General features: G+C 43.6%; 1 protein-coding gene across 1 annotated transcript in view; it reads right to left on the bottom strand.

Moving 5' to 3' along the window:
* LOC139416394 (voltage-gated potassium channel subunit beta-2-like) overlaps positions 1-13,835 on the bottom strand; it is a 112,193-nt gene extending 98,358 nt beyond the window's left edge. The window contains exons 1-2 of the mRNA XM_071164969.1: positions 13,739-13,835; positions 13,160-13,213 (exon numbers count right to left, since the gene is read on the bottom strand). Coding sequence (XP_071021070.1) covers positions 13,160-13,213; positions 13,739-13,815 — 131 coding nt within the window. The 5' untranslated portion in view covers positions 13,816-13,835. The remainder of the gene's footprint in view (positions 1-13,159; positions 13,214-13,738) is intronic.
* Positions 13,836-16,186: the final 2,351 nt, after the last annotated feature.

Below are 16,186 nucleotides of genomic sequence, written 5' to 3' on the forward strand. Positions count from 1 at the left end.
TAAACTGCACTCCACACTGTTCTACGGTATCTTAGTCACTTTTAAATTGTTTACATATTGCATCACCCATTTCTTATGTATATATTGTACTCTACACTTTGCCACTGTATCTTAGTCCAATGCCGCTGACATATATGTATATATATTCTTAATCCATTCCGAACTTAGATGTATGTGTATTTTGGGTATATGTTGTGAAACTGTTAGATATTACTTATTAGATATTACTGCACTGTCGGAGCTGGAAGCACAAGCATTTCGCTACACCTGCAATAACATTGCTAAACACATGTATGTGACCAATACAATTTGATTTGATTTGAAGCACTTTTGGCAGCAATTACAGACTCGAGTCTTCTTGGGTATGATGATACAAGCTTGGCACACATGTATTTGGGGAGTCTTCGATCGGGTTCAAGTCCGGGCTCTGGCTGGGCCACTCAAGGACATTCAGAGACTTGTCCCGAAGCCACTCCTGCGTTGTCTTGGCTGTATGCTTAGTGTTGTTGTCCTGTTGGAATGGTGAACCTTCGCACCAATCTGAGGTCCTGAGCACTCTGGAGCAGGTTTTCATCAAGGATCTCTGTGCGTTGCTCCGTTCATCTTTCCCTCGATCCTGACAAGTCTCCTAGCCCCTGTCGCTGAAAAACATCCCTACAGCATGATGCTGCCACCACCATGCTTAACTGTAGGGATGGTGCCAGGTTTCCTCAAGATGTGACACTTGGCATTCAGGCCAAAGAGTTCATTCTTGGTTTCATCAGACCAGACAAACTTTTGGGAAACTCCAAGCGGGCTGTCATTTGCTTTTTACTGAGGAGTGGCTTCCATCTGGCCACTTTACCATAAAGGCCTGATTGGTGGAGTCTACAGAGATGGTTGTCCTTCTGGAAGGTTCTTCCATCTCCGCAGAGGATCTCTGGAGCTCTGTCAGCATGAGCATTGGGTTCTTGGTCACCTCCCTGACCAAGGCCCTTCTCCCCCGATTGCTCAGTTTGGCTGGGTGGCCAGCTCTAGGAAGAGTCCTGGTGGCCCCAAACCTCTTCCATTTAAGAATGATGGAGGCCACTGTGTTCTTGGGGACCTTCAATGCTGCATAAATGTTTTGGTACCCTTCCTCAGATCTGTGTCTCGACACAATCCTGTCTCTGAGCTCTATGGATAATTCCTTCAACCTCATGGCTTGGTTTTTGCTCTGACATGCACTGTCAACTGTGGGACCTTATATAGGCAGGTTTGTGCCTTTCCAAATAATGTCAAATCAATTTAATTTACCACAGGTGGACTCCAATCAAGTTGTAGAAACATCTCAAGGATGATCAATGGAAACAGGATGCACCTGAGCTCAATTTAGAGTTTCATAGCAAACGGTCTGAATACTTGTTGTTTTGGCTCTGTACTCCAGCACTTTCAAATGTCATATCCCCAAGACATGCTAACCTCTCATCATTACAATAACAGGGAAGGTTAGCATTGTTTGGGGGGTTATGATATTTGTGAGTCTGTAACTTTTTCACTCATCATTATTAACGGATCATTCAGGATTATCTGTAATCATGGTAGCATCCAGATAAATGTAGAATTGTTTAAAACAATATTTGATTCTTATTTACAATAAAAGTGACTCCAAATGACACCATACATTATTTACCATATATTTCTATTGGGCACAAAATAATCTGAAACACAACCAAAACAAACAGAAAATGCATCCAAACAATTTGTAGTATTTCACCCTGATCTGTTTCACCTGTCTTTGTGATTGTCTCCCCCCCCCCCAGGTGTTGCCCATCTTTCCCATTATCCCCTGTGTATTTATACCTGTGGTCTCTGTTTGTCTGTTGCCAGTTCGTCTTGTTTGTCAAGCTTACCAGCATTTGTCCTGTCACCCTTTCCCTTTTACAGGGTTTTGGCCCTGTACCCGCCCGCCTGACCACTCTGCCTGTCCCTGACCCTTAGCCTGCCTGCTGTCCTGTACCTTTGCTCCACCTCTGGATGACTGAACTCTGCCAGTCCTTGTCCCTGAGCCTGCCTGCCGTCCTGTACCTTTGCTCCTACTCTGGATTATTGACCCCTGCCTGTCTTGACCTGTTCTTTGCCTGCCCCTGTTGTTACAATAAACATTGTTACTTCACACAGTCTGCACATGGCTCTTACCTTAATACCCGATACAGTATGTAGATTCACAAGCGTCAAGCAATGCAGTCAATGTGTGCTATGAATATGGGACCAAATATTTCACTTTTTACTACTTTAATACAAATGTACAGTCGTGGCCAAAAGTTTTGAGAATGACACAAATATTAGTTTTCATAAAGTTTGCTGCTTCAGTGTCTTTAGATATTTTGTCAGATGTTACTATGGAATACTGAAGTATAATTACAAGCATTTCATAAGTGTCAAAGGCTTTTATTGACAATTATATGAAGTTGATGCAAAGAGTCAATATTTGCAGTGTTGACCCTTCTTTTACGAGACCTTTGCAATCCGCCCTGGCATGCTGTCAATTAACTTCTGGGCCATATCCTGACTGATGGCAGCCCATTCTTGCATAATCAATGCTTGGAGTTTGTCAGAATTTGTGGGTTTTTGTTTGTCCACTCGCCTATTGAGGATTGACCACAAGTTCTCAATGGGATTAAGGTCTGGGGAGTTTCCTGGCCATGGACCCAAAATATCGATGTTTTGTTCCCCGAGCCACTTAGTTATCACTTTTACCTTATGGCAAGGTGCTCCATCATGCTGGAAAAGGCATTGTTCGTCACCAAACTGTTCCTGGATGGTTGGGAGAAGATGATCTCGGAGGATGTGTTGGTACCATTCTTTATTCATGACTGTGTTCTTAGGCAAAATTGTGAGTGAGCCCACTCCCTTGGCTGAGAAGCAATCCCACACATGAATGGTCTCAGGATGCTTTACTGTTGGCATGACACAGTGCTCACCTTGTCTTCTCCGGACAAGCTTTTTTCCGGATGTCCCAAACAATCGGAAAGGGTATTCATTAGAGAAAATGACTTTACCCCAGTCCTCAGCAGTCCAATCCCTGTACCTTTTGCAGAATATCAGTCTGTCCCTGATGTTTTTCCTGGAGAGAAGTGGCTTCTTTGCTGCCCTTCTTGACACCAGGCCATTCTCCAAAGGTCTTTGCCTCACTGTGCATGTAGATGCACTCACACCTGCCTGCTGCCATTCCTGAGCAAGCTCTGTACTGGTGGTGCCCCAATCCCGCAACTGAATCAACTTTAGGAGATGGTCCTGGCGCTTGCTGGACCTTTTTGGGTGCCCTGAAGCCTTCTTCACATCAATTGAACCGCTCTCCTTGAAGTTCTTGATGATCCGATAAATGGTTGATTTAGGTGCAATCTTACTGGCAGCAATATCCTTTTCTGTGAAGCTCTTTTTGTGCAAAGCAATGAGGATGGCAAATGTTTCCTTGCAGGTAACCATGATTGACAGAGGAAGAACAATGATTCCAAGTACCACCCTCCTTTTGAAGCTTCCAGTCTGTTATTCGAACTCAGCACGACAGAGTGATCTCCAGCCTTGTCCTCGTCAACACATCAATGATGTCAGCTGGTCCTTTTGTGGCAGGGCTGAAATGCAGTGGAAATGTTTTTTTGAGATTCAGTTCATTTGCATGGCATTAATTAATTGCAATTCATCTGATCACTCTTCATAACATTCTGGAGTATATGCAAATTGCCATCATACAAACTGAGGCAGCAGACTTTGTGAAAATTAATATTTGTGTCATTCTCAAAACTTTTGGCCACGACTGTATTGTCCGAATCATTTTGGTCCCCTAAAATGGGGGCAGTACGGACAAACGGTGATGTAATTTCTAAATGGTTTATGCGATATAGATGAAAATACCCTCAAATTAAAACTCAATCTGCACTTCAACTGCATAGTCATTGTATCATTTCAAATCCAAAGTGCTGGAGTACAGACCCAAAACAACAACAAAAAATGGTCACTGTCCCAAAACTTTTAGAGCTCGCTGTATATACAGTGCATCACTTGTTCAACATTTTGTTGTGTTTCAGCCTGAATTTAACAGGCTGTAAAAAAAAACAGTAATTTGAATGTCTGTGATAAGAGAAAACTGAGGATTGATCAACAACATTGTAGTTACTCCTCAATACTAACCTAAATGACAGTGAATAGAAGGAAGCCTATACAGAATACAAATATTCTAGAACATACATCCCTTTTGCAACAAGGCAGTTAAGTAATGTTGCAAAAAATGCGGCAAAAAAATATGCGTTTAACTTTTTGTCCTGAATACAAAGTGTTATGGTTGGGGAAAATTCCATACAACACATTACATGCAAAATCCAAGAAGAAAACCTGGTTTAGGCTGCTTTCTGACAGACAATGGGAGATTAATTCACCTTTCAGCAGGATAATAACCTAAAACACATTGCCAATTCTACACTACCGTTCAAAAGTTTGGGATCACTTAGAAATGTCCTTGTTTTTGAATGAAAAGCAAAAGTTTTGTCCAAGTGATCAGAAATACATTGTAGACATTGTTAATGTTGTAAATGACTATTGTAGCTGGAAATGGCAGATTTTTTATAGAATATCTACATAGGCGTACAGAGGCCCATTATCAGCAACCATCACTCCTGTGTTCCAATAGCACGTTGCGTTTAAAAGGCTAATTGATCATTAGAAAACACTTTTGCAATTATGTTATCACAGCTGAAAACTGTTGTTCTAATTAAAGAAGCAATAAAACTGGCCTTCTTTAGACTAGTTGAGTATCTGGAGCATCAGCATTTTTGGGTTCGATTACAGGCTCAAAATGACTACAAACAAATAACTTTCTTCTGAAACTCATCAGTCTGTTCTGAGAAATGAAGGCTATTACATGCATGAAATTGCCAAGAAACTGAAGATCTTGTACAAAGCTGTGTACTTCTCCCTTCACAGAACAATGCAAACTGGCTCTAACCAGCATAGAAAGAGTAGTGGGAAGCCCCAATGCACAACTGAGCAAGAGGACAAATACATTAGAGTGTCTAGTTTGAGAAACAGTTCCTCACAAGTCCTCAACTGGCAGCTTCATTAAATAGTACCCGCAAAACACCAGCCTCAATGTCAACAGTGAAGAGGCACCTCCGGGATGCTGGCCTTCTAGGCAGAGTTGCAAAGAAAAAGCCATATCTCAGACTGGCCAAAAAAATAAAAGATTAAGATGGGAAAAATAACTGCACCCTCCCTCTGCACCAGCCTTTTCTATGCACCATCCCCCTACCTCCCTCTCTGTTACACCCAGACTGCTGTGGTCAGAGAGGTCGTAAATTCCTAGGGAAGATCCTGCCTCATGGCCAGACAGTATAGAGAGAGAGTGAAGTTTCATAGAGAGAACAAATGAATTTCTTCTACATTACAGAAGTTGAGGTCCAAACAACATTTATGTTCTGGAGAAGGTATAAAATATCGGTGAAGAATCCAGCTACAAACTGGTCCGTTTGGTACAATTTTGTGAAACTCATGGGAGACAATACGGCCACATTACCATAACGCTGTTTATACAATAGCCTCAGATATGAGGCTTGCATCTAATTGCTGTACAGGATGAATGAGGAAAGATTAAACTATTTGTGAAATGATGGGATGCTATGTAATGATGTAATGTGAGAGAATTGTATTTCTGTGTAAAGTTTAACTTAAGTCACTGGCACGCCCCCATGAACACAGTTAGGACCTGGCGTTATGAGACAGCCTTTTTCTGCTCTTCCGAATAAAACCCCCACCTTGAGAATTCTATCACCAGACCATGTTTCTCTCAATTACGAGAGGACAAAGGTTGCAGACCAGCTTACCTCGATAACGAGAGGGCCAAGGTTTGAGACCAGACTGCTGAATCTTTTAACCATCCCACGTGGTTAAATTCTTAGCCTATCGATACCGACAGAATAAGAACAAGTCTTTGATATTAATTACTAGTCTGCAGCTAGGAATTCGGTATCATTGAACGGGAAGACCGACAACCGGCGAAACATCTATTCTATAACGACATGAATGAATGTCACTCTGAACTAACCATTCTAACAACAGAGAGAGAGAGAGAGAGAGAGAGAGAGAGAGAGGGCAGACAGACTCTCCAAAAGAAACAAACTTTTCAACAGAGATCCCAACGACACACTGAGCGTAAATATATATATTGTTCCCGAATGAGTGAGCGTTCATGTTCAAAGGATTAGCACTTCAATTGTTATAATTATCAACTCTGTAGTGACTTCTCAGCTGCCCCCATTCCCCTTTTATCTAACAAGCCGCCATGCCGGTTTAGCCCACTAGGGCACATTCCCCTATCATTTCTTGTAACCATATTTACTTTGTTTGTTTGTGTGTGCACTTCTGTGATTGTTTAGTTAGTTAATAAATAAATGAGTTAAGACAATTGATGAATGGATGACTCATAGTGAAGACTGGGTTCGTGCAGATTATCAACAATTTACGACGTTTGGAATGAGTCTAACGTGACGGAAAGAAGAATTCATTAATCAGAAGACTAATTGATCAGATTGTCACGTTCTGACCTGTATTTCCTTTGTTTTGTATTTATTTAGTATGGTCAGGGCGTGAGTTGGGTGGGCAGTCTATGTTTGTTTTTCTATGTTTTGGGGTATTTCTATGTTTCGGCCTAGTATGGTTCTCAATCAGAGGCAGGTGTCATTAGTTGTCTCTGATTGAGAATCATACTTAGGTAGCCTGGGTTTCACTGTGTGTTTGTGGGTGATTGTTCCTGTCTCTGTGTTTGTTTGTTCACCAGATAGGCTGTTTAGGTTTTCTCACGTTTATTGTTTTTGTTAGTTTATTCATGTATAGTTTTCTTTATTAAAGAATCATGAATAACCACCACGCTGCATTTTGGTCCGCCTCTCCTTCACCTAAAGAAAACCGTTACAGAATCACCCACCACAACAGGACCAAGCGGCGTGGTAACGGGCAACAGCAGCGAGAAGAGGAATGGACATGGGAGGACGTTTTGGACAGCAAGAGTATGGACTATACTACTTGGGAGGAGATAGACAGGTGGGCGGTCGACCCAGGGAGAGTGCCGGAGCCCGCCTGGGATTCGATGGAGCAGTGCGCGGAAGGTTATCGGAGAATGGAGTTGGAGAGACAAGCACGGCGGCGCGGTAGGAAGCCCGAGAGTCAGCCCCAAAAATTTATTGGGGGGGGGGGGGGGGGGGGCTCACAGGGAGTATGGCTACGCCAGGTAGGAGACCTGCGCAAACTTCCTGTGCTTACCGGGGGGCTAGAGAGACCGGGCAGGCACCGTGCACTCGCACGGTGTCCCCAGTGCGGATGCATAGCCCGGTGCGGTACATTCCAGCTCCGCGTATCGGCCGGGCTAGAGTGAGCATTGAGCCAAGTGCCATGAAGCCGGCTCTACGCAGCTGGTCTCCAGTGCGTCTCCTTGGGCCGGCTTACATGGTACCAGCCTTGCGCATGGTGTCCCCGGTTTGCCTGCATAGCCCAGTGCGGGCTATTCCACCTCGCCGCACTGGCAGGGCGACCGGGAGCATTCAACCAGGTAAGGTTGGGCAGGCTCGGTGCTCAAGAGCTCCAGCGCGCCTGCACGGTCCGGTCTACCCAGTACCACCTCCACGCACCAGCCCTCCGGTGGCAGCTCCCCGCACCAGGCTTCCTGTGCGTGTTCTCGGCCCAGTACCACCAGTGCCAGCACCACGCATCAGGCCTACAGTGCGCCTCGCCTGTCCAGCGCTGCCAGAGCCTTCCTCCTCTCCAGCGCTGCCGGAGTCTACCGCCTGTTTAGCGCTGCCAGAGCCTTCCGCCTCTACAGCGCTGCCGGAGTCTCCCGCCTGTTCAGAGCTGCCAGTCTGCAAGGAGCTGCCAGTCTGCAAGGAGCTGCCAGTCTGCAAGGAGCTGCCAGAGCTGCCAGTCTGCAGGATGCCGCCAGAGCTGCCAGTCTGCAGGATGCCGCCAGAGCTGCCAGTCTGCAAGGAGCCGCCAGAGCTGCCAGTCTGCATGGAGCAGCCAGAGCCGGCAGTCAGCATGGAGCAGCCAGAGCCGGCAGTCAGCATGGAGCAGCCAGAGCCGCCAGTCAGCATGGAGCAGCCAGAGCCGCCAGTCAGCATGGAGCCGCCAGAGCCGCCAGTCAGCATGGAGCAGCCAGAGCTGCCAGTCAGCCAGGATCTTCCAGATCCGCCAGTCAGCCAGGAACCGCTATTCAGCCAGGATCCGCCGTTCAGCCAGGATCTGCCAGTCAGCCAGGATCTGCCAGAACTGCCAGCCAGCCAGGATCTAACAGAGCCCCTCAGCCCAGAGGCGCCGGAGCCCCTCAGCCCAGAGGCGCCGGAGCCCCTCTGTCCCGAGCAGCTGCCCCTCTGTCCCGAGCTGCCGCCCCTCTGTCCCGAGCTGTCGCCCCTCTGTCCCGAGCTGCCGCCCCTCTGTCCCGAGCTGCCGCCCCTCTGTCCCGAGCTGCTGCCCCTCTGTCCATTGAGAAGGGTCGCCGTGGTTAGGAGGCCACGGAAGCAGACAATGAAGTGGACTAGGACAATGGTGAAGTGGGGGCCACGTCCAGCACCAGAGCCGCCACCGCGGACAGACGCCCACCCAGACCCTCCCCTATAGGTTAAGGTTTTGCGGCCGGAGTCCGCACCTTTGGGGGGGTACTGTCACGTTCTGACCTGTATTTCCTTTGTTTTGTATTTATTTAGTATGGTCAGGGCGTGAGTTGGGTGGGCAGTCTATGTTTGTTTTTCTATGTTTTGGGGTATTTCTATGTTTCGGCCTAGTATGGTTCTCAATCAGAGGCAGGTGTCATTAGTTGTCTCTGATTGAGAATCATACTTAGGTAGCCTGGGTTTCACTGTGTGTTTGTGGGTGATTGTTCCTGTCTCTGTGTTTGTTTGTTCACCAGATAGGCTGTTTAGGTTTTCTCACGTTTATTGTTTTTGTTAGTTTATTCATGTATAGTTTTCTTTATTAAAGAATCAAGAATAACCACCACGCTGCATTTTGGTCCGCCTCTCCTTCACCTAAAGAAAACCGTTACACAGATATTAAAATATCTGAAAAGTTGTATTAGGAAAATTATAACTTTGTAATCTGAATATTTTCCTTGGTGCTCCGACTTCCTAGTTTATTACAATTACATGATTAATCAGTTTAATCGCGTAATAATAATTACAGAGTATAATTATTCAGTTTAATGATGCCAAAGACACGACACTAGTCTAAAGAAGGCCAGTTTTATTGCTTCTATAATCGGCACAATAGTTTTCAGCTGTGCTAACATAATTGCAAAAGGGTTTTCTAATGATCAATTAGTCTTTTAAAATTATAAACTTGGATTAGCTAACACAATGTACCATTGGAACACATGTGCTTTTCTGTCAAAAAGAAGGTCATTTCTAAGTGACCCCAAACTTTTGAACGGTACTGGAGTTGCTTACCAAGACGACAGGGAATGTTCCAGAGTGACTCAAATCTACTTCAAAATCTATGGCAAGACCTGAAAATGGTTGTCTAGCAATACTGTCAATTAATATTTCTGTATTTTATTTTCAATAAATTTGCTAACATTTTTAAAAACATGTTTTTGCTTGATCATTATGGAGTATTGCATGTAGATGGATGAGATTCTTTTTTTTTATTTAATCAATTTTGAATTATATCTGTAAGACAACATAATGTGGAATAAGGGGGTAATAAAGGGGTATGAATACTTTCCGAAGGCATTGTACCTACTGTATATATACTGAGTATACAAAACATTAAGAGCACCTGAGTTGTATTCGAATACTCATACTAACCGCACTAGCCGTACTATTTGTAATGTGATTTGAGTATATCATATGCTTATTGGTCATAGTATGGATATAGTTAGTATGCCAAAAGTTCCCGGATGTCGTACTAAATTCTCCAAAATACGAAGTATCTATGCAGTGGACACCTTTTCTGTGCTTTTAGGGCCCATAATGCAATTTGTTAGCTACGCTATCCTTATGAACCTCATAGCATTACAGCAGTATGTACCAGTATGTTAGCTAATTACAGTTAGTTGCTTACTAATATATCAAACTTGCCAGGCAGTATAATAACTACCTAACTAACTACCTGACATTTATTGACTTGATTATTCACATCATTCTTACCTAAGTGGTATAGTTGTTGTGTGTTTCAATGGACATTGTTAATTCTGGCTATCTACTCTGATTTCAGAGCACTCTTGTGCATAATAACTGATGAATTTACGAATAATCATGAATATGGCCGGTGTCAGTAAATGTTGGCAAAAAAGTATAATGAAATCGTTGCAAGCAGCACAGTTGCGGTCACCAACACTCTGGATAACATGAAAACGGCCTAACCACCTCTGCTAGGGCAAGTAAAATGATAAGAGTAAGGTGTTCTCTCATTTGGGTCTGGAAGTAGTTGGCTTAGGTGCTTGACTGCCGTTGAACACTCGGATCAGCCCTACTTCTCGGCCAGAGCGTCCAGTGTGCGCTCTGAACGCTCCGAGAGCGAAATGCTCTGAATTTACGAATGGACAATCTGACAACACTCTGGATTTACGAATGCCCAGAGCGCACTCTGGCAATTAAATTTACGAATGCACCCAAAATCGGAAAATGTTTAGCTAGTCATTTGTTATGCTAACAAGCTAGCAAGAGGTTGCATAACAACCACATTAATTTCCGGTAGACAGGCAAAGCTCTAGTACGTTCAACTGAAACGATACTCTTCATTTACAGTATACTAAAATGAACTAATAGTATATAGTACGTAGTATATACTCACTAAGTATGTAGTATACAGTATGTTAGTATGGGTATTCGAACACAGCTCTGCTCTTTCCATGTGTTACAACTTCTAACAGTGGTGAGTGGAGGAGTCAAGCGCAGAGAGCAGGTAATTCAGTTCGTGGATATTTTATTCCATAGACTGTGGAGCCAGGACATGCAAAACACCAGGGCGCATGAAACAACCTGTCCCAAAATACAACGGACTAAATCTGTCAGGAAAAATACTGATTACACTCATACACCAGATAACAGGAAAACAAGCCCGCACAAATACCCAGCGGGCCTAGTGCCCTTATATAGCCTACAAAAACACTAACTCAAAACAGGTGTACCCAATTACCCAATAAACAGAAACAAACGGAAAGGGAATCGATGGCAGCTAATAGGCCGGCGACGACGACCGCCGAACAGGAAGAGGCACCATCTTCGGCGAGATTTGTGACACCATGACACAGACTGACCAGGTGAATCCAGGTGAAAGCTTTGATACCTTATTGATGTCATGTCAATCAGTGTAGATGAAGGGGAGAAAACAGGTTAAAGAAGGATATTTAAGCGTTGTGACAATTAAGACATGGATTATGCATGTGTGCCTTTAAGAGGGTGAATGGGTAAGACAACAAATGTAAGTGCCTTTGAACGGGTTATGGTAGTAGGTGTCTTGTGTACCGTTTGGTCAAGAACTGCAACACTGCTGGGTTTTTCCACATCTGTCATTCTCATTGAAAGCAAGTCTAAGAAGCGTTAGATCATTTCTATATGCTTTGTTTCTATGCTTCCCATTCTTAAGTGTTGTTCTTACATATTTTACTTTCGGTTTTGTACACCAGCTTCAAACAGCTGAAAATACAATATTTTTGGTTATGGAAAACATATTTCACAGTGGTTAAGATGGTACAATGATTCTCTACACTATACTTGCTTGTTTTGTCAAATAAACTGAAATGTGACTCGTTTCAGGAAACAGGAGAGCCATTTGAACGTAAATCTTTTTTTAAATCAAAATGCAATTTTGGGCAGTAATGCCTTCTGGAACGTGAACTTTAATGTGCCTTAATAACAAACATGTATGCCATCTGTAAATACGAATAAAAGTGTTCAATTACGAGCCTAGTTGGTTTTTGCCACAGAAAAAGGAGAAAACCTTCCCACTAGCCATGATTGTCTGAGATAATGATTGGAATGGACATGCCGAGAGATGAGTTCGGATTGGTCTGCCATAAAGCAAGCTTCTGTCTATAATATGAGCTGGTCAGTATGTGTAGGTAATCCTTTCTAACATGGCTTTTTTGGAAGATATCACGTAGTAGAACTGCATAAGTGTTGCTCTCCACTTTCTGGAAGACAGAGTTTTGAAATCAGTGGAATTAGAGTATGATAGCTAAGGAGATGGAAAATATTCTGGTGTTTGATTGCAAATATGCAGACAGAGTCGAAAAGAGAACACAGGAAGGCTGTTGTATAAAACACCTGTCTCCGGATTACAACTTCAAACTAAGGGCAACCATGGCATCCGTGACAGAGAGGGAGATGCGTCCATCCATGTATATGGGTAAGAGAGTCTAGCTAGCCTCATTTTCAGAGTGAGCTGTTCTCTCATTTGTGTCTGGAAGTGGCTAGCAAGCTAGCCAACGTTAGCCAGTTAGCTTAGGTGCTTGACCGCTGTTGTTAGGTCAGAAAGCTCGGATCAACCCCACTCCTCAGCCAGAGCGTCCTGTGTGCACTCTGAACGCTCCCAGAGCAAAATGCTCTGAATTTATAAATGGACAATCTGACAATGCTATGAGTTTACAAACACCAAGAGCACACTCTGGCACTCCAAATTACATTCATGAACACACCCGTAGTATAAGCCAGCCGTTAGTCTTGAAATCTTCGGATGTTTAGTACATAGCCTCACATGTGACTCCTTAAAGAGATGGGTGGGGCTAAAGCTTAAGAGGGTGTGAACGATGCTGAAAGGTTGTAGACAAAAAAGAGCTCTCCAGTAGGTACCAAAACATACAAGGGCCATTTTCTCAAAAGTGAGGTTACAAGTTTATCAACTTTCAAAGCAGAATTACTTTCCCATTGTTCCTCAACTGTAGTGTATGATATACAATTTTCTAGCTCTGAGTCTCTACTTTTATCCAATGTAAAAAATGTTTTAAAACATTTCAAATTTTGCTACATGAGACCGACTCGAGCTGGTCGTTCACAAATTAATTTTAGCAACCAGGAAATGGCAGAGCAATTTCTGCATAGTGCATCTTTAATATTTTATGAGCTGGTTCCACAGGCATACCACTGTGGTTCATTGACCAAGGAGTGACAGAGAATATGACTGTATATCCAGGGAGGAGGGATATAAGACAGACAAATTGTACCTGTAGTACTGCAGCTGTCGCTTGCTGGGACTCCCATGGCTCCCATACCGAGCACTGGAGAGAGAAATAGAAAAATAGCGAGCAGGAGCGAGAGAGCATTGTCAAGCAAGCAAGAGAGATACAAGGCAACCTACAAGTAATACAAGGGTAAAATAAAACAGATCTACAGGACTACAGCACTAAGCCAAATTTCCCTGCTGCTGTGAGGCTGTAATCTTTCAGCCATACATGTATGGCTCCACCTAGTGTTGATTCTGTGTGTGTGTGTGTGTGTGTGTGTGTGTGTGTGTGTGCGTGCGTGTGTTTTTGTGTGTACACATTTTATTAAACTTGTGAGGACCAAGAGTGCTCACAAGAATAATAAACCCTCAAAAATTCTGAGAAATGATAAATGGCTTAAGGGTTAGGTTTAGAATTGGAGTTAGGGTTAGAATTAGGATAGTGTTAGAATTAGGATAGTGTTAGAATTAGGATAGTGTTAGGGTGTGTGTGTGTGTGTGTGTGTGTGTGTGTGTGTGGTGTGTGTGTGTGTGTGTGTGTACGTGTGTGTGTGTGTACGTGTGTGTGTGTCTGTTGTACCTGTAGATCATGCCAGGGGATGCATGCTGTTTATGGGAGAGGCGCGCCGGCGAGTCCTGGTTGGATTCAGGATACATGAGGTCACGAGGAGGGGAGCGTGGCGGGATGGAACGCCTGCTGTGGGGTCACTCTCTCACCTATGATCTCTTACCTCTGTGGACAGACAAGAAACGACAGGGTAAGACTGAACTTGCTGGGTTTAGAGAATGTATGGTGAGTCTTCCATAAAGTCTTTAAATAAATACAATTTCCGAAACTAGATAGTGTTTCCAGAGGCTTTAGCGCTCTCTGTTTTATATTGTTCTATAGTGCCTCCTAGAGTCTGCTAAGGGATTTTCATGACAATGTAGGGTATTATGAAGGGTTGTAACTGTCACATTGTGTTTATGCGGGGTGTGCATCACCATTTCAGAGGGGGAGAAGCATTAGCCTACCCTTCATGAAATTAATTTCTGAAGTCAGACTGGGTTATTTTAAGGGTTTCTGCACATAGCCAAAGGGAAACAAGTATTGGTAAGATGTTTGCCTATCTGATAGTGTTTCTAGAAGCATCAGAAGTGTCATTAGTTGTATAATGTTCTACGGACAAACCCTCCAATAGATGTTGCTGTTCTCTAACAATACCTGACCATGCTCAATCAGAACAAAGCAAGCAAATCACTTTAATAAAAGTCCCATTTCATTATTGCTTTTTACACATTTCTATCAGCAAAAATGTGACAATCAATCCCCCATCCCTGGATTAAGACACTGTGGATTCATTTTCTGAACCAATCTACTAAAAGGCCAGTGTCTGATTCTGTCCCCCCGTTTGATTCTATTTCCCCTAACTCTGTTTGAGAAGAAACAGAAAGGCAATATTTAAAAAATTATACCAAATGTTGTAGGATCATTGATATAAACACAATTGGATGTAGCAGATGATGTGGTGTCACTGTTAGAGATTTGGTTCAGATCTAAAAATGCCGATCCAAATGCAAGGAGGGGGCCATGGCTGTTGAATAAAATGGCCAACTCGAAACGTTAGTCTTTTTTTTCACTGTATTAGTGAAGGTCATGTCCTACAGTATGATTTAAAAAAAATGGACACTGAAACCCACAGTTTAAATCAAATCCACTGTAAAACCAAGAGAGTTGTTCACCTTCCAGGTCACAGATAGAGAATGTATGGTGAGTCTTTGGGGCTCCTGAGTGGCACAGGGGTCTAAGGCACTGCATCTCATTGCAAGAGGCATCACTACAGTCCCTGGTTTGGGTCCAGGCTGCACCACATTCGGCAGTGATTGGGAGTCTCATAGGGTGGTGCACAATTGGCCCAGCGTCATCCACGTTTGGTTGGGGTAGCCCGTCATTGTAAATAAGAATTTGTTCTTAAATTACTTGCCTAGTTAAATAAAGGTAAAAATATATAGGCCTCAAGCCACTGTTTAGAGGGCTGTTGCATGCTCTGGTGTGGTCTCTGTGGCTGAAGTGCATCAATGTTACGACTCATTACCCTCAGCATTATGAGGGAGCGGTCATGTAAAAGCAGGGGCAGATCATGTGAAGGTGACTCCAAACTCCCTCCTTCAACTCATTGAGATACAGAGCAGGGCTGGCCACAGCAGTAATGGTTGCCTACTAGCCATTGAGCAGTTTCTGGAAGATATTCTGCAGTCTGGCTGATACCAAACTCCAAATCCTCCTGACTTCAGTCTGGAAAGTCTGTTTTGACGTTATGCCTTGATAATGAAGGGGGCAGTGCTTTTACTGGTTGATTCTCCTCCATGTCTTTCGCACTCAAACACCCACAAGCACAGCCCCCTTCCATCACAACGGTTTGATTTTCAAATCCAAACAACGAGAGGTCTCAACCCCCCCCCCCCCCCCAGGAAATGAAAAACATTTTGGGAGATCCAATCAATGCGTCCGCTCAATTTCTGAGCGAATATTCCATTAACAAATGACCTCCTTTCAAGACCAGTGATTCACAGCTCTTCCTCGGGAAAAGAGACGCTATATAATTAGAAATAGTGCTCCATCTACTGAAAGTACTGTATTACACGGGCACCATAGTTCACATATCTATTTCAAATTCAGATTCTTCTTGCCAACCGATTCTTCATGACGATTTAGAAAGGAACATTGTCACAGATGACTAATGCTGAATCTGAATATTGAAATGTCGGATGTGTCTGAAATGGCATCCTTTTCCCTAAATGGTGCATTACCAGAGCCCTGGACAGAGCCCTGGTCAGAAGTAGTGCACTATATACAGTATGGAAAAGGGTGCCATTTCAGACACATCCGACATTTCAACATTCAGATTCAGCATTAGTCATCTGTGACAATGTTCTTTTCTAAATCGTAATGTGGAATCAGTTGGCAAGAAGAATCTGAATTTGATATAGATACAGTATGTGAACTATGGTGCCAGTGTAATACAGTACTTTTGGCCAACTCTGCATT

Source organism: Oncorhynchus clarkii, chromosome 9, assembly GCF_045791955.1.
Source record: "Oncorhynchus clarkii lewisi isolate Uvic-CL-2024 chromosome 9, UVic_Ocla_1.0, whole genome shotgun sequence".
NCBI lineage: Eukaryota > Metazoa > Chordata > Actinopteri > Salmoniformes > Salmonidae > Oncorhynchus > Oncorhynchus clarkii.